The sequence below is a fragment of the Scardinius erythrophthalmus genome (genome assembly GCF_964197995.2).
Source record: "Scardinius erythrophthalmus genome assembly, chromosome: 21".
Taxonomy (NCBI): domain Eukaryota; kingdom Metazoa; phylum Chordata; class Actinopteri; order Cypriniformes; family Leuciscidae; genus Scardinius; species Scardinius erythrophthalmus.
The window spans coordinates 6,900,634-6,927,268 of record NC_138241.1 but is presented as its reverse complement, the minus strand read 5'-3'; the positions used below and the strand labels follow the sequence as shown (position 1 = coordinate 6,927,268).

Here is a 26,635-nt window from a genome sequence, read left to right as displayed (position 1 = left end):
TGCGAACGTGCTCTAGTATGTAAGAACGAGCCTATGATTGAATCTGGAAATAAAGCAAAGAAAGTGATAATTAGTCCTCAGATGCCATACCCGTAATTTATAGCAAAACATCTAACATTAATTCAATCTCAAACAGATTCATTAAATGAAGTTATTACTCCACCACCTGCGTGACATCATTAACCAACGTGGTTGAAAGACAAATTTGTGACGAAATGGTTTCGGGAAACAGTCGTGACTAGCTAGTTGATTTCTTCAACAATGCATCGTACTATGGTAGTTAAACAGCGAGTTACGTCGTTTAGTTCCTGTCTCTATGAAGCCCCTCCTTCTGAAAACCGTAATGTGCTCTGATTGGTCAGCTGTCTGTGTTGTGATTGGTCAACCGTGTTTGGACATTTTGGTCACGCGTCTTACATAACCCCCTTTATTTTTGACTATGCCTTGAATGGGATTTATTTAAATGAGGAATATAGTGACGTGTTCATTTGCGGAAGAAAACTCTAGACTACAATGGAGGTGTTTCAGGGAGTTCGGAAACAGTGCGCACTGATAAAGGAGTGACTTTGTGCTTTGGAACTTTCCAGACCTTTTTCACGCTCAAACAGCAACATTACATACTAAAGAAAAAGTTTGAAACTTACAAGCCTGATAGTGTCCAGTGCATCTAACAAAGAGAGCGCTTACAGAGAGCTTATTAAATCAGCACATGGAGACAATTACTCCCTTTGGGCAGCAACTTTCATCAGGATCTGGATACTTTTCACTTCCTTTCCATGGCAACAGGCTGAGACGGGCCTCAGTAAACAATCCCAAAAGATCTTATTCAATGGCCTGTTTTTACAGCTCAGTGCACAGAAACAAAACATGACTGCCACAGAGTAACCTTATGTTGAGATGAACTTCGGATGTTATAACTTGAGCTGCCTAGCCACGCAAACTTGCTGTTGTACTCTGATCACTAGATATGTCTCGGTTCATGAAGCAGAGAGCTTTGTGTTCGTCCGACGTGTGACCCGGTGCCCAGTGGGAACGATAAGAGAGGCAGGCCGCAGCGGAGACAATGCCCACTTTGGCTTTTCCTCAGCTGGCCGGTGTGAGAAAGTGGTCACCCCTCCCTGTCCAGGCAGAGGATGTGGAGAGTCAAAGCTGTTATCTGCTCACAATAACATCCTGGTAAATGTACCACACTGTTCTGTCCAAGGGAAGTTGGATACAAATAAAACTTTTTTTTTTTTTAAACGCCACAATCAAGGACTGGTGTGGAGGGTAGTGACAGTAAACATAAGAAATATTTACGAAGGTCAAAAGTAGGATAATTACTTCCAATCTCATCAGTATCTAGCCAAGACACATTTTATACGAAACTGTAGAAAATTGTGTCTAAAGAAAGAAATAAGATTTTTTTTAGGACCATTAGGATTTTTCACTGTAACATTATTTTCAAGAATTTAATGCAAATAAAATTCTAATTACTGTAATGATCAAAACACAAATATACACTACATTTAAAAGTTTGGTGTTAGTTTTTATATTTATATATTCACAAAAATATTAAGCAATCCAACAATTCAACATTGATAATAATAATAAATGTTTCTTGAGCAGCAAATCATCATAAACTAAGAATGATTTCTAAAGGATCACGTTACACTAAAGAGTGGAGTAATGATGCTGAAAATTCAGGTTTGATCACAGGAATAAATTACATTTAAAATATATTCCAATAGAAAACAGTTCTTTAAAATTGTTATAATATAGATAGATAGATAGATAGATAGATAGATAGATAGATAGATAGATAGATAGATAGATAGATAGATAGATAGATAGATAGATAGATAGATAGATAGATAGATAGATTGTGTTTCTTAAAAAAAGGCTTGGTTTTCTTCATTCAAATGATAATTTCCTATGTTTTATTCTTGTGCTTTTGGGGTGAACGTGGCACACGCATGTTTTCATGAGATTCACCGGACTGGGAAGTCGTCCATGCAGTGAAGCTGATGATTAGTGCGCTGCCTGATGAGTCCAGACAAGACCAGCTGTATCTGCACCTGAACGACTCTAAAAACAACACCTACAGCAGGAGACAAACAACAGGTGCAGAAACAAGCCCAAACAAGCAAACAGGAAAGAGAGAAGCAGCTGTGTGACTCTTACTCCAGACAGGAACCCAGAGTCCAGAGAGAGACACACTCGTCTTCAGACTGACTGCGGTCGCACAACAACAGGAAGGCACATTACTGGGGTTTGCAGCTCGACAGTAGCTTAAATGAATAATTCCCACAATTATAAAATTTACTCAAACGCATATGACTGTTACAGATCTGCCAGGCTCTCTCACCAGCCAATCACAGCGCACTCCCTCACCTGAGTTCTAATCACACACACCTGCACCTCATCATCACCCTCATCACTACCACTACATAGACACACACTTCACTGTCTGGTCTTGTTCGTATGAAGAGGACTACTCACCTTACAACGACTTCTGACCAGTCACCACTTCCGTCACTACCACCACCACCACCACCACCACCACCGCCGCCGCCGCCGGTGGCGCCGCCGCCAACTCTACGATCGCGATCGACCAGTCCCATGGCCAAACCAGCGCCCTCCTCTGGTCTGGCGAAGGATTGCAACTGATTTCTCCTGCAATGTCCGCTGACCCTAGAGATGCAGCTGCATCTCTTTTCCAAAAGAGACCAGGCTAAGATCGCGTTCATTTATACGACGCGGCATACGATGATACCATCGGCTTAGAACGTTTCATCCAACTATCCGTCCGTTTTGCCACCCGTATGCAGTTGTGTATTGATCTTCCTCTGCCAACCAGAGCACCTCAGCACTCCAGAACCAGGCAACGAACCAATGCAGGTAGACTCTACCCGACTACCGTTTACAGAGCGGCAGAGACGGCAGGGGCTATGTCTGTATTGTGGTGCTGGGGGGCATATCATCACTGCATGCCCCATTCGTCCTCCACATCCCATGGTGAGTGTATTGAAGAATTAAAAAAAAAAAAACTGTGTGCACATCCCACCTTCTGGCAGGTGCAGGACAAAAGGAACTTACTAAAGTGAAAAAAATGTAATGTCCGCAACACTGCTTTAAACTCCTATATTTAATATAAAGGCAATGTTTTGACCCTGCTGGCTCTTCAGGCAAATGTATTGAAGAATCCCATCACCAATTTGAAACCACTCACTACCACTGTAATCCTTACTGCTTCAAATGTATCTCTCCCAATTCACGCCCTCCTCGACAGTGGGTCAGCCAGGAATTTCATCTCCTGAAACCTCTGCCGCCAACTCCTGACAACTGCTACCCAGACCATCTACCAGGTCGGACGACCTCTGACTGGACGACCTCTGTGCCGCAAACATGTTCGATATAGTGCCGGTCCCATCAAGCTACAAGTAGGTCTGCTCCATGTAGAGTCCCTCCATCTCCTGGTTCTGGAGAATTCCATCGCTGAGGTGATCCTAGGGCGCCCGTGGCAAGTGTAGCATGATCCCATCATCTTGTGGAAGACCGCCAAAGTCCTGAAGTGGGGCAGGAAGTGCTTTCCCGACTGTTTCCCTCTGATTCCTCGCCCTATTCCAGCACCGGTCGAGGTACTCCTGGTGAACTCCACCTCCATCGAAAGCCCTGTCGAGAAGCAGTCGGTCGACATCCCAGCCTGTTATGCCCCTTCAGCAAGGGATGTGAGAAGGTTCTTCCAAGGATGCGCAGACTGTGTCATGGCCAAGAGTCCTCGTCACCTACCATCTGGCAAACTTCTACCGCTGCCTGTTCCTAACCGGCCATGGTCACACCTAGGAGTGGACTTCATGTCTGACCTCTCACCTTCTGACGGTAACACATGCCCCTGGTGATAATTGACAGATTCTCCAAATCCTGTCGTCTTCTCCCCCCTCAAGGGACTACCCACAGCAATGGAAACAGCGGAAAAAGATGAGTCTGTAGCCATTTTCAAGAAACCACTGAAGATGCATCTTTTTCAGCAGCACTTGATCCATTAATACTAACACTTTCTCTTCTATTCTATATCTATTTATAAAAAATGCATGTACTTCGTTAGATTAAACTGGGAAGGGTCATGGCACTTGCATATTGTTGTCCTGTTAGTTGAACTGCTTCTATTGTTCTCATTTTTAAGTCGCTTTGGATAAAAGCGTCTGCTAAATGAATAAATGTAAATGTAAACTCCTCCAATCACGTTTTCCGATATTATGGACTCCCAGAAGACATCATTTCAGACCGTGGACTGCAGTTTATATCCAGGGTATGGAAAGCGTTCTTCTCTCTGTCCTAGGTGTGACCATAAGCCTCTCGGGCATACCGAGAGGAAGATCCAGGAAATTGTCCGTTTCCTAAAAACCTTCTGCCAGGGCCACCAGCACTCTTGGAACCAATTCCTAGGCGGGGCCGACTATGCCCAGAACTCCCTACGTCAACCGACTACTGGACTCACTCCCTTCCAGTGCATACTCTTCTTCCAGCCACCATTGTTCCCGTGGTCTGGGGAACTGTCCAACGGTCGACTACTGGTTCCGAGAGTGAGAGGGTCTGGGATGCAGCTCCAACAGGCAGTGCGTAGGTGCAGGATGACAGGGTCAAAAGGTAAGAAAGTCTGGCTGTCAACCCGGGACATCAAGATGTGCCTGCCCTGCAAGAAGCTCAGTCCCAGATTTATTGGTCCCTTCAAAATCATCAGGCAGATCAACCCGTTCACGTACCTCCTCTAACTCCCAGCACATTTCAGAATTCACCCTGCTTTCCATGTTTCACACCTTAAACCCCATAACTCTTCTGTTACAGATCTGCCAGGCTCTCCCACCAGCCAATCACAGCGCACTCCCTCACCTGAGTTCTAATCACATACACCTGCATCTCATCATCACCCTCATCACTACCACTACATAAACGCACACTTCACCACAGTTCACCATCCGGTCTTATTCAAATGAAGAGGAAAACTCATCTTACAACGACTTGCCTGACTTCTCCAGCAATCTTTCTCCAGCCTCCACTCCAGTGTCATTCCCCACCGTCTTGTCTCCATTCTCCTTCGTGTGATTCCCTCTGTGTCTCAAGTCTCCAGCGATCCTGCATTCCATCCTTCCACGCCTTGATCTATTTATCCACATTCCTGTAAGAAGATACATTCCACTTACTGCCAGCACCACACTCTCCAATTCATCATTGCACTTCCCACTCACCTGCTTCCAGTTCACCTGCTCAGTTGTTGTCTAAATAAACTTCCTGACTGACTAATCTGTCTTGTGAGTCTGATTCCGTAACAATGACTTTTCAGGGTAACACTTTATTTTACTGTGTCTCTATTCCACATGTTACATGTAGGCTAGTTATGATAGTAATAACTATAAATTATGCATAATTGCACGCAACTAGCTCTAAACCAAACCCTTTTCCTAATCCTGACCCTATAAGTACATGTAGTTAATTACAATTACTCCGTACCTAAATGTATTACAGTAATACAGACACCTTAAAATAGGGTCACACTTTACATTAGGTAACTTTAACTACTCTGTACTTAGATTAATAATAATAGTTTGTTACAATGTACTTGGTGTTCATGTATTGCAAAACACTTTTATACAGGTATGACGTCAGAACTTGACTATACTTTGACGACTTGTACAACGTAAATTACACACACCCATAGTGAAAACAAATTTTGAAGTAGTTATGTTCTTTTTTGAAAACATACATTTTTAATAAGTAGATGAATAAGGCAGCTTGGAGTGTTTGCAGTGTACATTATTTGCACTCTAATGTTTCTATTTACAACGTGTTTCTGCAGCAGGAAGCAATTTAGCCAATCACAGACATATCTGTTGATCTCTTGGATGCAGTGGCCAATCAGAGGTTGCCTGGATTTAGTCAGAATCCACTCACTGCTCAAAACGCCAGAGTTTTAATTCAGTGCTGAGTTCTGCATGCTCACGAATCCTCTATTAACAAACAAAGTGTAGACCCAATGTAAATAAGATATTCATTATGCAGTGTAGACAACTTCATTGATTATAAATGGAACTTTGTGAGATCGCGATGAACTGAGATGAGTGACAGCTTTTTAGTGATCATAATGGGAGCACTCACGCTTTTGAGGTTATATAATACATTGAATAAAAGTTTTGTTTTTCATTCTACTAAGAGGACCGACTGTCAATTATATGCTGCAATGTTTTGGAAGTTACATCTAGGCTTACGTATAAATACAGATTCGCCTTTGAAATTGACATAGTGATACGCAAAATAGCTACGCACTAACCCTTAAACACATACCATGGGTCTTTCGTGACCCAGGACGTCATTCACTTCCCTCCTCATTCATTTTTTTAAAGTTAGACATCAACCTTCTTAGTATTCTTCAATCAATTCATTATAAACAAAATAACAAGAAAAGAAAATTATAAAAGAATGCCTGTTTACCCATAACATTTTTTTTTTTAAATGTAGGCTATAGGGTTGTTAATGACCCGAGGTGTGTAACAGTGGAATTATATTTTTTTCTGCACAATTAAATCTTTGATGACAGTGCAATTCACCTTTATTCCAAAAGATGGCCATGTCTATTTCACAATGATAAAGTGACATTTCACTCATAGTTACTGCAGGTGGAAAACAAAAGAATAGGAAGTTTCATTAACAAAACTTGAAATGGCTCAGTGATTTACTGCAGAGCATGTACCGAACACAATCAAATATCACCGTGTCACTGTTACTTGATTGATGGTGGATCTGGTGAAGAAGCTGCCAGAAATAAAAATATTGATTTTGAAGTTGTTGAAAATGTTAGTTTTGAAAATATGTTTGAGATTGTGAAAATTTAACCCTTAAGAAAATATGCTTTATTTTATTCTTCTGTAATTGTTACTCTAACATCAGGAGAGTTTTATATTATTGCGACAGGTAGAGATCCATCTGTGTCCATCCATTTCATTCGGAATGACGAAAATTTGTGCATGTAAACTACCTAGGAACTTTTAGTGGGCCTCGTATCCTAATCAGAATGCCAAAAGCTGCAGGCAAAAGGGCCCTTAGCAGAAGTAAGGAATCGCTTCCTTTCTTTTAAAGCAAGAAAAAAGTGACCTCATTACGAGAAAATACGTCTTAAATGTTTGCACATGTGGAGGCTGATGCTATTTGCAGTCACCAAGCAGCAGCAGGCCAAGCCTTTGGGGACATTTCTCTCCCCCTCTTTTCTTGCCTGATAATCGTCCATATGCTTTTTCAGAAACATCCTGAGTGAAACAGCTTAATGTCCTGTATGGCTTTCACATGTTTGGGCTGCTCAAAGACTTCTGGGTCCAGATGCAAGCACTGCAGTCACGTCTGGCCAGAGGCGCATTAGGAGCCGGGGGGAAAAGCGTCACAATTTTGATTGATTACAGCTTACCGAGGGCCAATGGCCGATTCATATGGGTGAACTGACGGATAAAGCCCGTTCCCATCAATACGCATGGAGGTCAGCAGGATACACAGGAGGTCAAAGTCTAATGTCTGCTACAGACTGTGCGATTTCGGCAAAACTATAATAATAAGAAAAAAATAAAAATTACACTTTACAACATGGATCTAATAGACTTGTGTACGACTGTATGATGATGACTGAATCGTAGGCTTGGACGCAAGATGGTATAGAAGAATAAAACGTCATCAGCATGCGCTAGTGGTAAACAAATAGAGCAAGATGAATTGCACTCTGGCAATTGTGGTTTTAGTGTGCGTTGAAAGAAAGAGGATGAAAGCGAAAGAGGAGAATATAGACACGGTCATGGCTATAGAGCTGGTAAGTCCCGCCCATCCGTAAAACCCCAAGTGGACCTCTAGATTGAAAAATCGTCAATGCAAGTGAATGGGAGAAAATAATTATTTTCTGGTCCCGTTTGAATTGTGCCATGAATGTGAACATATGTTGTCTGTGAATTTTTTATATATTTTTTCATGTTACGAGTTTGACAGTATATGGTATGATTCTTCGGCTAGCAGTTGTGGAAAAGACATAACGAGAAAGACTACATGTCGCCTATGTGACGTCACCCCATAAAGTTGACTTACCCGTGGTTTTCGCCAACCTCAACGATTTTGTCCTCTCCCTGAAAGAAGGTGGTGGGACACAGCCATGTTTAGCGGGATCCGTGAGCTAGTGTCCATGTGCGAGTGGTGGTGACGTTTCATACGTGTCGAAAGCAGCGAAGAGTTGTAGTCCACAAAGTGTTCTCACACAAAGTCTAACCGTATTAAACTTCTACCCGCTAAATTGTAGCATTCTTCACACGAAAAATTATATTAAAAATTCACAGACAACATATGTTCGCATTCATGGCACAATTCAAACGGGACCAGAAAATAATTACTTTCTCCCATTCACTTGCATTGACGATTGTTCAACCTAGAGGTCCAGTGGGGTTAGCGGAAGGGGGGGTTAGTGCAAGTGACTTACCAGCTCTATAGGAAAAGAGGCCAACTTGGCATGACAATTTTGCAAATTGCGCTTGAGGAAAGTAGTTTTAGCGCCATGTCACGATGATCAGTATGCCATTTCATGTTGCATTTTTATTGGCTAGTCAGTAGACGTACAGTAGGTGGTAGCAGCAAACACACTGTGAGATGATCATAGTAAATTTAAATTCTTCTCAAATTTGAATTTTTAAGTGAACAATTCACCCTTGGCAGGGAGTTTGATTGACAGCCGATCTGACCAATCAGAATCCACCATTTTGTCTGACAAAGCAGTCAGAGATTAACGTCGGTGACTCGGTGGAATTGAACTTGAAAAGCGGTGTACTGACGTCTTTTCGCGGCTGAAACAACATTACTTCTAATGTTCATTCATGTTTATTTTATGCAATAAATTAACTAGAAAAAAGAGATGATCGGTTAACGAGCAGCTTTAGGCTCTAGTCTACAGCGATCTGTCACGACACATTAAAGAGCCACAAAACAGTGAAGGACTAAAAAGGACCAAATTTGACAGTTGAGACTCTGTTTCATATCGAAAGTAAGCTGGTCTGTCCTCTCTGTCAGCGCGTTGTCAGTGTCCTCTCTGCTCCGCTCTGTATTTTTTACTGCGTGAGAACATGTTGTGTGGCGTGAGAGCGGCATGGCTTGTCGGACATAGCAACAGTAACTAAAGGGGGCGGGTCTTTGCGAACGGTCAATTCCTTGGCAAACAGCACAAATGTAGGCCGATCACTGGTTTATTTTAATTTTTATTGGGACCTATGACAAACATGTAGAACTGACACCGGCAAGAACGCCATGTAGTTCTGATATGATCAACTGGTATTTACAAAGTACTTTCTTTTTTTTCCCATCTTTTCCTAAAAGCAGGAGCTACATTGATCATACATGTTAGAAACGATTAAAAAAAATAGAAATAAAAATGTACATCATACACTTGATATAGATTTTTTTTTTTTTTTTGCTTTTTACAGAGGTAAAAATGGGGATTGTAAAAAACAAAACTAATCAATACAATAGGTTTTATTTCATTTTCTTTTCTCTTTTTTAGTATACAAGGAGATAGATTAACATGATGCTTCAGGCACTTTTTAACAGGTAAATGTGTGTAGTAGCAAGACGTTGCACCAGGACAGACGTTCATACAGAATGCTTTTGGTTAACGTTCCATTACCACAGATAGAAAAATAAAACGCAGCTCTTCTCTAAGCTTGGATGACATCGGTATTGCAGAAGCTGACATATTGAGATACAGAAAGGACACATGGTGAATGAAGGACACAGTGACAGCTGACACCTCTCTGCGGAGGTTAGCGTGAGGACTCCAGTGAACCGACAGGGGGCTTCTTCTCGTTCCCCCGAAAGTTAGACCAAACCACACAGCACGACCCCCACTCTTAAAAATAAAGCCTTTTACAACCTGAACCTTCCTTTGGGAAAGGTTTACAAGTTTGTGACCACATTGAATGTTTGGTTTTCATTTTGATATTCTGGAAAAGTAAACACAAAGAAACAACAGGACAAGTAAAAGGGGAACCAAATCTTAAACCTTCCACTTATTCTTAATTTGATTTGTAATGAAATGTATTCTCCTTGAAAAATTTAACCATTTTAGCTTTTGGACCCCACTGTATGCACCGTAAGAACACAAAACTGCTTCATTTTAACCACAGGATACAAAGACTATGTTCGGAATGGAATACTAGCATACTACTTGAACACTGTGCTGTATAACAATGTCATTTTTAAAAATAGTGAGTGAAACAGCATGCATTACTCCACAATTTGCCACATTATTACATCACGTTTTAGTCAGCAAGTAATACATTTAAATTAAATTTAATCAAATTTTGTGTATAAATACATTTACTTTTGACAATCAAACAAAGAGATTGTTAAAAACAATTGTGACTGATTTTATAGGCCCGTTCACACCAAAGACAATAACTAAAGTTTTAATAATCGTTCTAATCGTTCTATGAGAATTGAGAGCTGTTGGGTTCTGAAAGTAAAAAACAGCATTCATTTTCTCCATAGGGAAATTGATATTGAACTATAACTTATAAGAGAGACCTCCTGTGAGCTACGAGGTTGTTAATCGATGGTATTTGCTTTCGCTAAATATTATTTAAACTTATTTTTAAAATGATTGTGTTTAACAGTGGCATTCCTGGTCAAAAACTACATTACCCATAATGCTGTACAGAAAATTCCACCAATCAGAGTCGAAAAAAAGCTTATATCTGATTGGCTTGGTTCATGGCTTAAAACGCTTTATCAAAGACTTTTTTGAAATCCCTACAGGAGAAATGAATGGAAAAAACCAACCGTGCAGCTGAAAAGTAGTGACTGTCATGGTTATGCTATGTTTCATTGCGTTTCCCGTGACCTAGTTTTCCCGTGTGTTTGATTTAGTCAGTAGATTCACCTGTTGCCCATCTATTAGCTCATTTTTTTACAGTGTTGTTTCCCTTTTTTGATTTTTGATTTTTTTTTACTATGGATCTGCCTGCTGTCCAGCTGCATTGCCTGGAGCAGGGAGACCATCCGCTGGAAGAACACACACGGGACTTTATCCAGCTTGAATGCCAGAAACACTGCCCAGACCGCGAGCGGTCCAAGGCACGCCTTCCAGCGGACGGTCCGAGGGAAGACTTCGACCTGAAGAGAGGACAGGAGGAGTCGTCGCCCCGGGGCTTGAACCACAAGGTGTGTCTGGCCAGGTGTGTGAGCCCACAACCTCGTGCACCAACGAGGGAGGGTTTGTGGAGTACGAGGGCTGGAAGGAAAGCCCCGCCAACAACCTCGCTGTAGTGGATGTGTTCACTATGGTCACTGGAACATTTTATTAAGGGGGGTTTTTGGTGACATAATTCTCTGGTTTTCCCAGTCCCCGCTGGTTCTGCCCAATCCTCAACTGCTTGTTTCCCCGCTGGTTCTGTCCAGTCCTGTATCTCCTGTGATCTCTTCCAGCCTCCCTCTCCCAGTTCCTTAGCCCCGTCTCCTCTGGTAGCCTTCTGCCACTCTTCATCTCCGGCACTAAAGCGTGTGGATCCGCTTCGGTGCTTCAGGCCACCAGCTCCGCCTAACAACCTAAACCGCTCCACCAGGCCTTGGCTCCTCCCTCCCTCGGCTCCACCGGAAACCTTCAGCCTTACGACTCGACTCCACCAGACTCCCTCGTCCATCGGGCTCCGCCTCAGTCTTCAGGTTCCTGTGTTCCACCTCGGATGCTTGTCGCTGAGGCTCCACCTCCACCTCGGTCTCCAGTGCCGGCAGTGTCGTGTGGGCTCTTCGGCTCCACCTGGGTCTCCATCTCCAGTGGTGTTTCGATCGGTCGTCCCCATGGTGGTGCCTGTCAAGTCTCCACCATGGCTCCTTCCGTTTTCGACTCCACCCTGGGGCCTCGTCATGGTTGGTCTCTGGACCAAAATCTGGTTCCTCCTGCTCCGGGCTCCCCTTGGCTCCTCCCACCCTCCACTCACTCTTGGACTTGTGTTAGACTCTACTTGGTTTCACCCCGCTCCAATCCCTCGTCCTCCTCCAGAGCTCCTTCCTTCCTCTAAACTCTTTATGGCATGAGGACACGCCTTTTTTGGGAGAGGGCGTACTGTTAGGGTTATGTTTATATAGGCTTGTTCGACTTGAACAGGCGCTGCACAGACCAATCGGTTTATGACATCAAAGTACCGCGAGAGCGACTGAAAAGCATACGGAGCATCTGCTCTCTAATCGCTCTCGCGGTACTTTGATGTCATTCACCGATCGGTCTGTGCAGCGCTGGTTCAAGTCGAACAAGCCTTTTGTGTTTCCCCTGTGACCTAGTTTTTCTGTGTGTTTGATTTGGTCATTAGATTCACCTGTTGCCCATCTATTAGCTCTTTAGTTCCTTTTGTTAGCTCTGTGTATTTGTGCCCTGTGTTCTCCCTCATTCTCTTTCCATTCTCGTCTATGTTAGGAGTTAGTGTATGTTTTTCTGTATGATCTCCAGAGTTTGTCATTAAATACCATTATTACTATTCTGCTTCATCTTCGTCAGTTTTACACTACCAACCCGTGACACAACTATAGTGACGTCCACACCAACACTTAAATGCTAATACAGAGGAACAATATTATTCCAGCCAATCAGAATACACCTAAACTTGAAGTAAGTTGGTGTGTGGACACTAATACAGATTTTATATTATAGTTATTGTTCTTGTTATGAACAGGTCTTATTCCAATTTCATTCATATCAACCACATTGCATTGTGGGATGTAGTAGTCTGTGCAGATGTATACAACAAATTCTGGGAAATGTATTCACAGCATACAAAAGAAAAAAGTTAAAAATGAAATAAATAAAAAGTACTGCAGCAATAGTCATGTAGTATGCTATTCCGAACCAATCTTTGAGCAAATGATGTGACATCAAAAACTTCTTTGAACCTTTATAACGAAAAAGAAATTGGTTCTTGTTGAGAAGAGGTTCTGCAACGAACCATTAAAGAACCTTTATTTTTAAGAGCACATTGTCATTTGAGAACACGCCACCATTGAGAACATGGTTTTGAGGCTAAACGTTTATATAACATGAAGCACTTGACGCACATATACTGTACATTCTTTGACTGCTCACACACAGTTTGAATATCTATGAGAGCAATGCTCTGTCAGTCAATGATTTATTCAGACAAAGCATAAACGGGAAGGTGACTGGTTAACCACATAGTCCTTCACAGGGGTGGGTGAGGTGACGAGACGGACTCGACACATACGAGCCGCCTCACGGATTGTACCATGCCATCTGACTCCCGCAATAACTGGAGCACATTTTTTATTCAACAGAAAGGCCTATCTATTGGGGTGTCATTTAATTTTTTTTGTTTTGTTAATACAATAGAAAAATATCTATTCACTATTTTCTCTTCTTTGAGGAACTGAATTGATTCAAGTCCTCTCAAAAGTTCTTTGAGACAAAATTAAGGCGTTAAGTTATTGTCATGAAGAAACTGGAGAACGGTTTGGCAAATGTCCCTCTATAAAGCACCCTAAAAATCAAGCTTATTTTTCTGTTTCTTTTTGTTTTTCTTAGAGAAAAGAACTGCAGCTGGAAACATCTTTGAGACAACAATTCCTTCTTTTTATCTAGAGACCACAGAGACAAATTATGAACCATCTTTCAGTATGGGAAAAAAATATAGCGGTGCTCTTTAGAATATCTCAAATCAAATAGGCAACAAAAATCATTTTATTAATTGATATTTTATCTTGTATTCCAGTAAAATATCAAAACAGTCCTAAAACAAAAAATGACATGAGAAGCAAAATTGCATAAAGGCCCGGGTATACTTCATTTTCCGCGTTTTGCTCCATCTTCTGCCTTTCAGAGTTTACTCCTTTGGCCACGAGCGCGGAAAGATCTAGTGGACTTTGTTTTCAAGCGCTCAAGTCACTGAAACATGCGTGTTGTACGTGCAACAGGAACGGCCGAGGTATACTTTGGGCTTATTTCGTATTGACTTGTTTTCCATTATTTTTCCTATCCCATTGGCAAAGTTTTTCTTTCTTGTTTTAAGCATAAATCTAAAAAAACTGTGAGGTTTATTTTTAAAATCAATAGAAAATTATAGTAAATCGATCAAATTCAGATTTATTCTCCAAAAAAGCCTTATTTTTCACAATTTTGCTTCTCATGTAAATCAAGTAATTTGTTGTGAGGATATTTAGATTGTTTTTCAAGACAAACATTTTTATTAAAAGAATGATTTTTTTTGCCGTTTAAGTGGCGTGGGCTCGCTAGAAACTCCTCTTTCCCATCATGGCTGTGCTTTTTTGCCCACGGACCGATAATTTCTCTCTATTTATTTGTTTCTCCCTTTGGCTGGTGATTCAATTGACCGCGAAAAAATAAATATGACAAAAATAATCTTTGGATATCAAATATGCATCAACTCAAAAGCCACCCTCGCATCCAAAATAAGTCAACTCTATAAGGAAAATGTCCGTTATCTGAAGCACAGCTGTGGCTGTCGAAGGTGATTACAATAATTCGATTTGAAACATATACATGAGTATACAGTATTTACATATACTCTGGATGCAGCTTATGTAAATTTGGCTTAAATATAATAACAACAATACTATGCTGTGATACAATGTTATCATTCCTTTACAACACGCACGCAGGCATCGACACACGCTCTCCCACCACAGACGCACTACAAATGGACGCTTCCAACTACAGGTTTAGTGTCTCGAGCTAATCTCATAGTTATTGTTCTGAATGGGTTAAAGGGCTTGGGATACAAATGCCAGTTTATGTAAGGACCTGTTCAGGAAGAGTAAACAGCTAATTCCTCCCTTTGCTGGCCACGAACGCAAAAACAGAAACAAGCTATTCAAGTTCTTGAAAAGTCAAATCAGTGTAAAAAATATAAAGTACCTGCATAAGTAATGCATGAAATTGAAGGCTCCAGGAGCCACCTGACAAAAGAGCCATTTCTTTCACAAGGAACTGAGAGAAACATCCACAACAAAAGGGAAAGAAAAGAACATATACATATATATATATTCATATTTATAAAATCAAACCAAAAGAGAAGAGAATGTTTTTCAAGCCAGTTAAATGCACCAATCGTTTTCTGGAACCAGGAGAGACCGTGAAGTAAAAGCGGTAAAAGCTCCAACCGGGCCGTGTCGGTTTTGTCCGCTCCTGCCCTCCTCAGTGCTAGCGTTCCGAGGGGCGTGTGTTTAGGGATTGTTCGGGACGGGCAGGGGGTTCATCCGACGGCCTTGTGCTTTCCTCCGCAGCAACCGCAGGCCACGCCGCAGCGGTGGCACATGTGCAGCGGCGGGTAGCAGCACAAACAGGGCGCCAGCATCGACAGACCCAGCAGGGCCGTCCAGCGAAGGCAGAAACGTTCCTCGCTGGTGTCGCACGAGCACGGGTCCGAGTAGTCGCCCTCCGGGTCGGACATGCAGTGGTAGAGCATGCTGTCGGCGCACCACATGAAGCTCACCCGGTGGATGCAGGTCCGAATGGGGTCGGGCGCGTCGTGGCACTGTCCGCGGCGGTTCTCCTCGTGGTTGAACATGTCCCGGCAGTAGACGCAGCGCGATCGCTCTCCGTCCTCTTTCCTTCGCTTGCCCTTGAGCTTGAACACCCGAGGCTGGGTGGCCACCACTTCGCCGTCGCAGTGGCTCTTGAGGTCGCACTGGCTGAAGTCGGAGCTGGGCACGTAGGGGTAGTTGTAGTCGTGCTTTAAGGGTTCGCTCTTAGCGATCTGAACGTACGAGTCCGAGTCCTCGGGCTGGATGAACTTGTCCGGCACGGAGGCGTATCGGTAGTCCTCGTAGCCTGTGATCAGCCAGCGCTCCCGGGGGTTGATTCGGACGATCTCCTCATCCTCAAAGAGGAAGGGGTTCCTGGAGAACTTCTAAAAGGCAAGAGGAATACAAACGCATAAAAGAGATGACTCTGCCCGTACGATCATACATTTAAATTGCATCTCTTTCATTTAGTGACGTGAAAGCCAAGTATGGTAACCCTGACTTCACATGATGTTTCATTGTTATGTTTTATTCAATAAATATGAAGTGAGATATTGATGCAAGTCATCTTTTTGACTTAGCAGAATTGTTGAATTTTGAATGGAAAAAAGATCACACATTTAATAATTACAATAATATATACATACACACTATCGTTCGAAACTTTGGGCTCAGCAAGATTCTTTGTGTGTTTGAAGGAAGTCTCTTATGCTCACCAAGGCTGCATTTATTTGATTAAATATACAGTAAAAAACTGTGACATTCGATTTCAATTTAAAAAATAACTTTTTTTTTTTGAATGTATTGTAAAATGTAATGTATTCCAGTGATCAAAGCTGAATTTTCAGCATCATTACTCCAGTCTTCAGTCACGTGATCCTTCAGAAATCTTTCTAATGTAACGATTTGCTGCTCAAGAAACATTTCTGATTATTATTATCAATGTTGAAAACAGTTGTGATGCTTAATATTTTTGTGGAAACCCTTATATTTTTATTCAGGATTCTTTGGTGGCTAAGAAAGTTCAAAAGAACAGCATTTATTTGAAATAGAAATCTTTTGTAACAATATAAATCGATCCAGTTTGTAGCTATGACTCCGCGTGACGCACCTGATCCAGGCTGTAGCGCTCAGGCGGTCGGTACTGCAGAATGCAGCGATGCGGGTGAGGCTCGTAGAAGGTGGAGGTGGCCACTAGTTGTGTAGCGTGCTCCTTCTTCTGAGATGAGTTTGAGGAGCTGTCGGTGGCAGTCTGAAGAACAAAAAAAAAAAAAAGACAAGTTCAGTCTCAAATGACCTAAAGACATTTGAAAATGAAAAACCATCATCTCCTGAGAAACAAGAGCTGAACACAGTACACGTACTGTCCAGGAAACTGCGGTCAGTCTTGTCAAAAAGACAAGAAAACAATCCTGATCATAGACAGGTGTTTTGCAGAGTAAACGCAGTTTTCCATGACATCATGGGCAAGTGGCATTGATTCACAGCTAAACATTAATACACCACACATACGGTCATATACTGCACATAAACACATGCACACGTCAGTGCAGTCAATCCGACGTGACGTGGCTCAACTTCAGTGTGCAATTAAACCAAAAAATCAGGCCTCAGGCCGCAGGATCTGTAAAAACCTCTGAAGTCTCCCTGTTATTAGAGGAACTCAAAATTATTCCAGCATGCTGGGATATAGGCCATCACACACAAAACCATCAGCTCTGGCCTACAGAACACCTCAGTGCTTGTTCTATGTACCAAAATCAAGCTATTCTCTTTTTGCTGCGGTAAAAAAAAGGTAATTCTGAAATGCACCACTGTATCTAATGTACAACATTTTTTACATGTAATGAATGATAAAGTTTTACCAAATGAAAAGGAAGCTATGAACATCTAGCTTTGCAAAATGAGTGGTCGAGCAGAAGGAAAAGGAGTGTAGATTTGCTCTGTTGTTGGAGTGAACTGAAACTCTGAAACAGCCTGTCAGTAGAGGTCAATGGAAACGGCCACACGTCTACTTCGAACGTATGAACAGAAATGCAGGACTGGATCTCTCTGTCTGGATGAGCTCCAGTGAAAAGTTTCCAGCCAGGTCGTTAAACACAAAACATTAGAATGGTGCAGACAGACAGCTGCCTGCGGAGGTGGGCTGAATAGACAGACAGGCAGACAGACAGACAGACAGACAGATGGACAGGCAGGCAGACAGACAGACGGACAGATGGGCAGATGGACGGACAGGCAGACAGGCGGACAGGCAGACAGGTAGGCAGAACGACAGACAGACAGACAGACAGACAGACTGACAGACAGAACGACAGGCAGACAGACAGACAGGCAGGCTGGCAGACAGGTAGGCAGAACGACAGACAGACAGACAGACAGACAGGTAGGCAGAACGACAGACAGACAGACAGACAGACTGACAGACAGAACGACAGGCAGACAGGCAGGCTGGCAGACAGGTAGGCAGAACGACAGACAGACAGACAGGTAGGCAGACAGACAGACAGAACGACAGGCAGGCAGACAGACAGACAGGCAGGCAGACAGACAGACAGACAGACTGACAGACAGAACGACAGGCAGACAGACAGACAGACAGACTGACAGACAGAACGACAGGCAGACAGACAGACAGACTGACAGAACGACAGGCAGACAGACAGGCAGACAGACAGAACGACAGACAGACAGACAGACAGACACACACACAGACAGACAGACAGAACGACAGGCAGACAGACTGACAGACAGAACGACAGGCAGACAGACAGAACGACAGGCAGACAGACAGACAGACTGACAGACAGAACGACAGGCAGACAGACAGACTGACAGACAGAACGACAGGCAGACAGACAGGCAGACAGACAGACAGGCAGAACGACAGGCAGACAGACAGACAGGCAGGCAGACAGACAGGCAGACAGACAGGCAGGCAGAACGACAGGCAGACAGACAGACAGGCAGGCAGACAGACAGGCAGAACGACAGGCAGACAGAACGACAGACAGGCAGACAGACAGGCAGACAGACAGACAGACAGGCAGACAGACAGACAGGCAGAACGACAGGCAGACAGGCAGACAGACAGACAGACAGACAGGCAGAACGACAGGCAGACAGACAGACAGGCAGACAGACAGGCAGAACGACAGGCAGACAGACAGGCAGGCAGACAGACAGGCAGGCAGACAGACAGGCAGGCAGACAGACAGGCAGGCAGACAGACAGGCAGAACGACAGGCAGACAGAACGACAGACAGGCAGACAGACAGGCAGACAGACAGACAGACAGACAGGCAGGCAGACAGACAGGCAGGCAGACAGACAGAACGACAGGGCGGATGGGAAGTGATTAGTGGCTGAGAGTCTGGACGTGATCCTTCCTTTGGCTGAACCGGATGCCTTCAACAACCACCTGCCAGGTGGAGTGCGAGCACACACATATCTTTTTAAAGCTTGGTGTGTGTTTGTGTGTGTATGTGGTTAGAAGAACTATATATCGTGGATGTATGCAGACAGAAATAAGAAAGTAAAACCTACTTCATTGGAAATTATACATAGCCTGCAAATTCTCAAAATGAGATCAGTTAAACAATTATAATTATAAAATAATAATAATAATAATAATAATAATAATAATAATAATAATAATAATAAATAAATATGCCAAATAAAATGAGGAATATCCACTATGGCGACCCATAACGGGAGTAGCTGAAAGCAAAAGATATATATATATATATTTTTTTTATAAAAAATATGGCAAATAATTATGAGAATGATAAGCAAATAAGCAAACAAGTATGCAACCCCTAACAGAAGCAGTTGAAAGTGAGAGAGGTTTTATTTTATTTTGCATTCATCCATTTTCCAAACCGCTATGAGGAGGTGCAGAGATGCTGGAGGGTTGTAGGCAGGGAAACATCCTGGACAGATGGTAAGTCCATCAGTGTGCTTTTATTTGAATGTCTTTTTAAATGGTCTATGTTTAGTTTTTTGTTGAAAAAATAATAAACAATAAAAAACAAGTTATCTCTAGCAATAGCATCATTTCAGGGCTGTAACGTAACTAAACTCTACAGGTCATCAAAAAAAGGAATGTACTCTCTCAAGTTTTAGGAAATATAACAACGCAGGAAAGAAAACTGTGTTCATCAAGCCATTCATGGGGTCTGTAGGGGTCACTGGGATCAGATAATGCAGAGTTTTTCTATGTTTGAGACTAAACTCCAGCTGGGCGAGAGGAACAAGGAGTCTCCGGTGGCTGGCCGTGCCCTTGCACCCTGGTCAAAACTCTCTCTCTCTCTCTGTCTTAGTCCAGCCTGGCCGGGCCTTGGTTTCCCCTTCGTGTTCATACAAAGACCTCAGAACTGCTGGCCAAAAATAATACAGGCGTCCCTCAAATCACTGCCAAGAGAGCCTGAGCCGACATGATTTAAAAATACGTTTAGGAGGATAGCTGGGGCCGGACTGCTGGAGATAATTAAAAACACAGACCTTCATGTTTACACTGCCGTTCTAAAACACACCGCTCCAAAGCACTCAAGCAGTATCAGGGCGACAGAGATATAAAACTATTGTGCTGCCTCGCTGTCTACTGTCTTCTAAAGCCCCGTTCACACCGCCAGCGACACGCAGCGACATGATCCCAGTCATTTCAATGGAGCGCTGGCGACTTCCGGCGACAGAATGTGGGCGTGCCTAAAGACGCGAGACAAAAGTTCAGAAATTGCAACTTTATGCAAATGAGAAGCCAATTTCGCGAGCAACAACCAATAGGAGGGACTGTCAGTCACAGTCTCGTTCAGGAGTGATTTGATTCACTGTTTTATATGATTTGACTGTAGTGTAACCACATTTATGTACATGGATATAATAAAGCGATGCATGGAAAACAAACTGTCGACAGTCAAAAAATGTTTGATTCATACATTGATCGTGTGTTGTAATTGTATGATGCAAGTTTAGCACTGCTGCAGTTCAATTTACAGTTTCCCCTGCATTATGTTGATTATTAGGAACAAGAAAATGTATTATTTGTCAAATTCGAATGACGTTTTAGTAACTGTTGACAGTATGAGCGAGTTTAATTTGTTGATTGACCGATCGTTAATCTTGTTAATGATTTAATGCACCGAGCACTACTGTGGTTAATATAACAACACTCTCCAACAGCATTATATTACTTTTAGTTTTTTAAGCCTAATTCCTAGTCTAATTAGAATGATATCTTAGTTTTATATTTGACTTGTGATTGTACATTCTATAGATATGGCCAGACGTGCAGTCTACCAATAACATAAGAGCGACAGCACTACGAATGGCCACTAGCGACATGCAGCGACAAAATCGCTGGCGGTGTGAACGGGGCTTAAGGCAGCATCCTAAAGATCCGACTACGCTAAATTTTCCATGTTCTACTCTGTCTCGCTCACAATTAAGTGCAATCTTTCAAAAAACACACTATTGACCCTGAGAGCAGACTACGTAGTGTACCTTGTTTTAAGCTCTCAATCAGTTGCACATGCACTGTTGTTTTGCACTTGAGTCCGTGTGGCCACAAAAACTTAAGTAGTACGTTCAACAAATACTTTTGACTTAAGAAGTGACTGATTTAGAATGCTCTAGAACGTGCAAAAAGAAGTTCAAAATACCTGAGCTACAGTATACTGTTAGCGAACATCCGGATGCCGAGAGCGGCGTTTAGATGAATATGGAGCGCCAAAGAAGGTGGAGCATCAAAGCGTTTACCCGCTAAAACAATCTTTTTAGACAAACTTTTCTTGCTTTGCAGTTTGTTCTTCGATTTCACATGAAGTATATTGTAGGCTTTAGTTCATTTATTCCAATAGTTTAATGTCAGCATGCTTTCTAAGATAATATTACAACACTCTTATAAGCATAAAATACAAAGAAATATTACGCAAGACATTTTGTTTGCTTTGTCTGTCTTGGACTTTCCCTTGACTTAACCTTTTGCCTGTGAAAAGCAGCATTACAATTTTGCCTTAGTAGGCAACATAATCATGCAACCTCATTTTTTTGAACAGTTTTCATGATAAAAATACATCTAATATGTTGCCTACTTAGGAAGCTCACTAGATTTTTGAACAGAAACAAAGAACAAAACAGAACAAAAAAAATGGCGCACTAAACTAAATCTCTAACCCCCACCACAAAATCAACCGTCTTATCGAAAAGCTCTAAAGTGTGTGGCGTAGCGCAGATAACAAGAGAGTTCAAAGGCACATGTGGCCCAACTCTGATTCAAAGGCATACCTTCCCAGCAGCAGAGCCGATGCCGGCCCATTAATGACGCGCAATCAGTGGCGCAGTGGGGGAGGGCGGAAAGATAATGAGGGGGGAGCAAAACTGAAGGGGAACTGAAGTCTTTTGGGTAATTTCACAAATGGGCCCTCCTTTATTAAGTCTGAGGCTGGCCACCCTGTGGCACGAAACCACACCAGACCAATCCAAACTGTCTGAGCAATAAACTGGCTATAACCGGACATAGCTTAATGTGGCCCCATAGGACCTACTGAGAGAGAACCAGCATAAAGGGCACAAGAAAATAGAAACAGAGGTCAAAACCAGGCCCATACATGGACCACAACTGAGTACAGGGGTCAGAAACAATAATGTAAGCCTTTAAAAACATATGGGAAGGACCAACTACTACATAAGCAACAACAAAGGTGGAATTTGCATTGAGACAGTATTGACAAAAAACAAACAAAAACAAATTCTTGTAAAATTTGCTCTAATGATGCTAGAATTTTGTGGCAGGTTACCTGGGTGTTGCAAGATGGTTGCTACTGTTTTCTGAGTGTTTTTAGCATGTTGCTATCTGGGTACTAGGGTTTTCTGGGTTGTTGCGAGCCTACTCCCAAGTGTCTAAGACAGTGGGGCCCAATCCTGTTCCTGTTCCATCTGCCTACTTCCAGAGTTCAGATCCAACAAACCTGTCTGTAATTATCAAGTGCTCCTGAAGATCTTAATTAGCTGTTTTTTTGATCAGGGTAGGAGCTGAACTTAGCAGGAAGGTAGATTTCCAGGAACAGGATTGTCTGTTATTCTGGTCTCTACATGTTTTGGTCTCTAGATGGCTCGGGTACGTCAAAGGGATTTATTCGGTTCTTGCTTGAATTTTAAGTCCAACATATACATCGGTCTCCTTACGCAAATGCTAGAGTGGGGCCGACATACATTTTATCATCAAAGTACATGCAGCCTGATTGCGTGCAGCCAGACTTCTCTAAGCATGTGCACTTTTCTAACCAGACTTTTCTATCCATGTGCCTTGATTTTTTTTTCGCACCAATGCGTTTGTCCAGAAGGTGGTAACGCTGGTTCGGGCCGTCAAAATGGAAACAGATGAGAAAACAAAATAAACAATAAACTACTGGACAACACAACAACAAAAGATGCCTGAGCTGATGAACGCTTGTGTGATGGAAACGAGTACAAAGACATTTTATTCGGTCATAACTTCTGGAGAGAAATATCGCAATGCTGGACAAGGATGACTCGAGGCCATGTATCAAGCGCTTGAGCATGCTATCACATGGAGTATACTTTGAAAGGCTATCGATTTGACCATATGCATGCTAACCATTTGCATCGAAACTGAAGAGGACTTGGGCTTTAGTGTCAGACTCTTCTAACAGCAGTTGACCTGGCCAGAGGAACATGTTTTGAGGAGCTGCATGCTTTACAGGTTAGCAGCTAACATTGTAGATCTGAGCATAGTTGGATTTGCTGTGCATCAAAAGCTTTCCCGCTGCTCAGGTCAATCACAAGCAATCAGATTTGATCGCACCAAATGCCCGCCATCACTAAACGTGTGTGCGGTCAGCGTGTGCTCAACGTGCATGATTGATGCTATCTGGAAAGTGTTTTATATTCTGTATAGAACTCCAAACCACTGACAACAAGGTTTTCAGCTATAATTTCTCATTAAGACAATCCAGGGAGTGAAAAATGTGCTGGAACTAATCGAGTTCCAAGTCAAATTGCCTGTAATCAGCCACCTTGAGTCTTGGAAGGGCACCGGCACCTTTTCCACTGCTATGATTAGTGCTGAGAGCCTTTACGTACAAATACTCCACATGCAGATGCCCAATCCTGCTAAGGACCGGAGAGGATAACAGAATAAAGGTTCTCTACCTCTTGCATAAAGAAGCATTGATTCTTTCCACCTCATTTTTTTCCCCCTCTTCCCAGAAATGTTAGTCTTCCACATCCCACTTCCTCTGAGCATCCTCCAGGGCCCTGGCTGTGAGCGCTCTATACAGCAAAGCCTTATCCTGCCTGACTGCTGCACAGGAAGTTGTTTTTTGTCATTTATATATTTCCTCCCCAACACACACACACACACACACTACACAGCCCAAATTGTCAGAAACTCTACCATACTTTAAGTATAAAGTTAAGAGTGTATTCATGCAATATGAAAGTCAGATACACACCTAAAACAAAGAAAAGCTCAAATTAGAAATAATTGGATTGTTCAACTAAAATAGTGCATGTGACTACACTGTTAGTTATAATATAACTAATACACTACACTATTAGTTATAATATATAATATTGTTATTATACTACATCTTGATCATATGAGCACAACTTATTCACTGAACTCACGTCTTGACAAAGAACATTGTTATAAAAAAATATCTCCTTTGCGCTCTACAAAGTCAGTCATAATAACAGTGTTACTTTAGTATCATTGATAACTATTCTAGTTTTTGTTAATATTTTTAATTAATATTGTCTGGTTTCATTTTAAGTTTAACAATTTCCTGTTGTTTCTTAACATTTTTATTAGCTTTGTTAAATACGTCTATATAGTTTCTATGAAGTTTACTAAGTGCACTTTTGGCACGCATCCATGTTCGATTGACATTAGTTTAGTTTGTTTGGATGATGTGAACGCTGTTCTTCTAACTCGGGTGTGCATTCACGAACTGATGCTTGTCTGGGGTATGGTTCATGTGAACTCTGGTACGGTTCGATTATTATATGAATGCAATCGTATTAAACTTATGGATAGTTCACCCAAAAATTTAAATTCTGTCATTAATTACTCACCCTCATGTCGTTTAAATCCTGTAAGACTTTTGTTCATCTTCACAACACAAATTAAGATCTTTTTGATGAAATCTGAGAGCTTTCTGCCCCTCCGTTGACCCTATCGTAAAACTAATCCATGTAAATTGAGCGGTTTAGTCAAAATTTTCTGAAGAGACACAATCGCTTTATATGACGAACAGATTGAATGTATGGATTAGTTTCATATGGATTAGTTTTACAATCTCTTTGTGAATATTTTGAAGTGTCAAAGTGGTAGTTGCGCAGCTGTCAATCAAAAATACAAATTTCCCTTCATAACTGATGACTCATAGACATTATGACAATTTTGAGCATCATTGACCATTGCTTTTGTCATGATGTAGGCCAGGGTGATGCATGACCTTTGGAGCACTTTGTGATCTCTGCTCTGCCAATCAGTTCAATGTATGTGGTGACCTGGAAAGGCAAGTCATTTTTTCCCCCATTCAAATAGTATTTTATTTCAACAGTGTTTAAAAGGTCATTTACATTTTAGCATGACGCATTGTTAGCATGTAACAAAGTGTTGCTACCATGTTTTGGAAGGTTACTAGCATGATGCCAACCCCAACTGTTTTAAAAGTTTAAAAATATTTTATTTGGAGCCATTCACCATGATAGAGTAAATAAAAAAAGGTTGCAACTTCCGAAAAGTTTTCCATCTAATCCTGCTTAATATATCCAATATTCAAAATATACTGTTGTTTTTCTGGTGAAATAAAATGAATCAATATTGCAATCATTTTTCTGCAGTATTATATATGTATATGTAATACTGTGTATAATATTTGTATGTATTGTTAAATATGTGCATAAATAAATAAAAAATAATTACATATTCTTTCTTTAGTTCATGTATTGAAAAAAACATATTTAAAAAAAAAAGATTTTTTCTACAATTTACTTCTTCAAACGTTTTGAATCTGCTTTGTTACATTGGCAGTTTGGTTGAACTGACTCCATTTCAGAGCAAATATGCATTAGGTGAAAATGTCATTTCTGTTCAGTTCTAGACTGAGGTGCTGTGAGCACAAGCATCTCAAAACCATGCGTCTCAGAGCACACGGAAGACACACCCTGCTAAATGCCCAGCATTCAGAGACGCGAGTCCATTCCCTGATCTGAATGAGCTAAAACGAGCTGAGGTTAAGTATAGGTTAGCTCACGAGGAACCATCAGGAGGAATGTGCATCCCAGCAGAGGAACAACTCCCCTCGACATAATCGCCCCGAGCTGTAAATCCAGACCCGCATTTCTGCTGTCTGCGGCCACTTGCCTCGCACGGCAATATATGGAAAGGTCATCAACACCAGCCCCCCAACCCAACAACTGCACCAACGACCTCACGTGGAAGTGTGTGTCCACTCGCTTCCGACAGCCGCAGAATGTGTGTGTCCTGCAAAACAGGTAGGTTTTTAAAAAGGAACTGGCGCACGGCAGTAAATCTGGTTCTGTTTTCCGACGCGCACAAGAAGAGCATAAATTCCAGGACGGAAAGAAGCGTTGGATTAAGTTTCCTTTCAAGCTCGGGGTCCTTGGCTTAGCAGTCTACCCTTTTGGCCTGAAAGCGAGACAGACAGCGAGTGAAAGAGGAGCCATGAGGCTTCCCCTGTGCGTGCCCCCCTCCACCCAGGGCGACAGTAAATCAGGATGGCAGTTAGCTAGGAAGCAGCTGCTAATGATAGTTTTACTGGGGAGAGCAGGAAGTCTTCTCCTGACCCCGCCTGCTGCTCCTGGTCTCCTGTGACTGTGACAGTAAGTGGGCAAAAGGCAAGCGTCGGAACAGAAATCGCCACAGGAAACCGGCCTGCGCCGCTATCACGTCCACCATCTCACAAAACAAAGGCCCGTCTCTTCCACAGTGGGAAAAAATATCACAAGGCCTTTTCTGGGACACAAAACACACACACACACACACACACACACACACACACACACACACACACACACACACACACACACACACACACACACACACACA

At 42.2% G+C, this 26,635-nt stretch overlaps 1 protein-coding gene across 1 annotated transcript in view; it reads right to left on the bottom strand.

The window, feature by feature from the left end:
* Positions 1 to 12,964: 12,964 nt before the first annotated feature.
* The window catches only part of spred2b (sprouty related EVH1 domain containing 2b), a 40,371-nt gene continuing 26,700 nt past the window's right edge, over positions 12,965 to 26,635 (bottom strand). Inside the window, exons 5-6 of the mRNA XM_081351809.1 lie at positions 16,649 to 16,789; positions 12,965 to 15,923 (exon numbers count right to left, since the gene is read on the bottom strand). Of these exons, the coding sequence (XP_081207935.1) occupies positions 15,267 to 15,923; positions 16,649 to 16,789 (798 nt within the window). The 3' untranslated portion in view covers positions 12,965 to 15,266. The remainder of the gene's footprint in view (positions 15,924 to 16,648; positions 16,790 to 26,635) is intronic.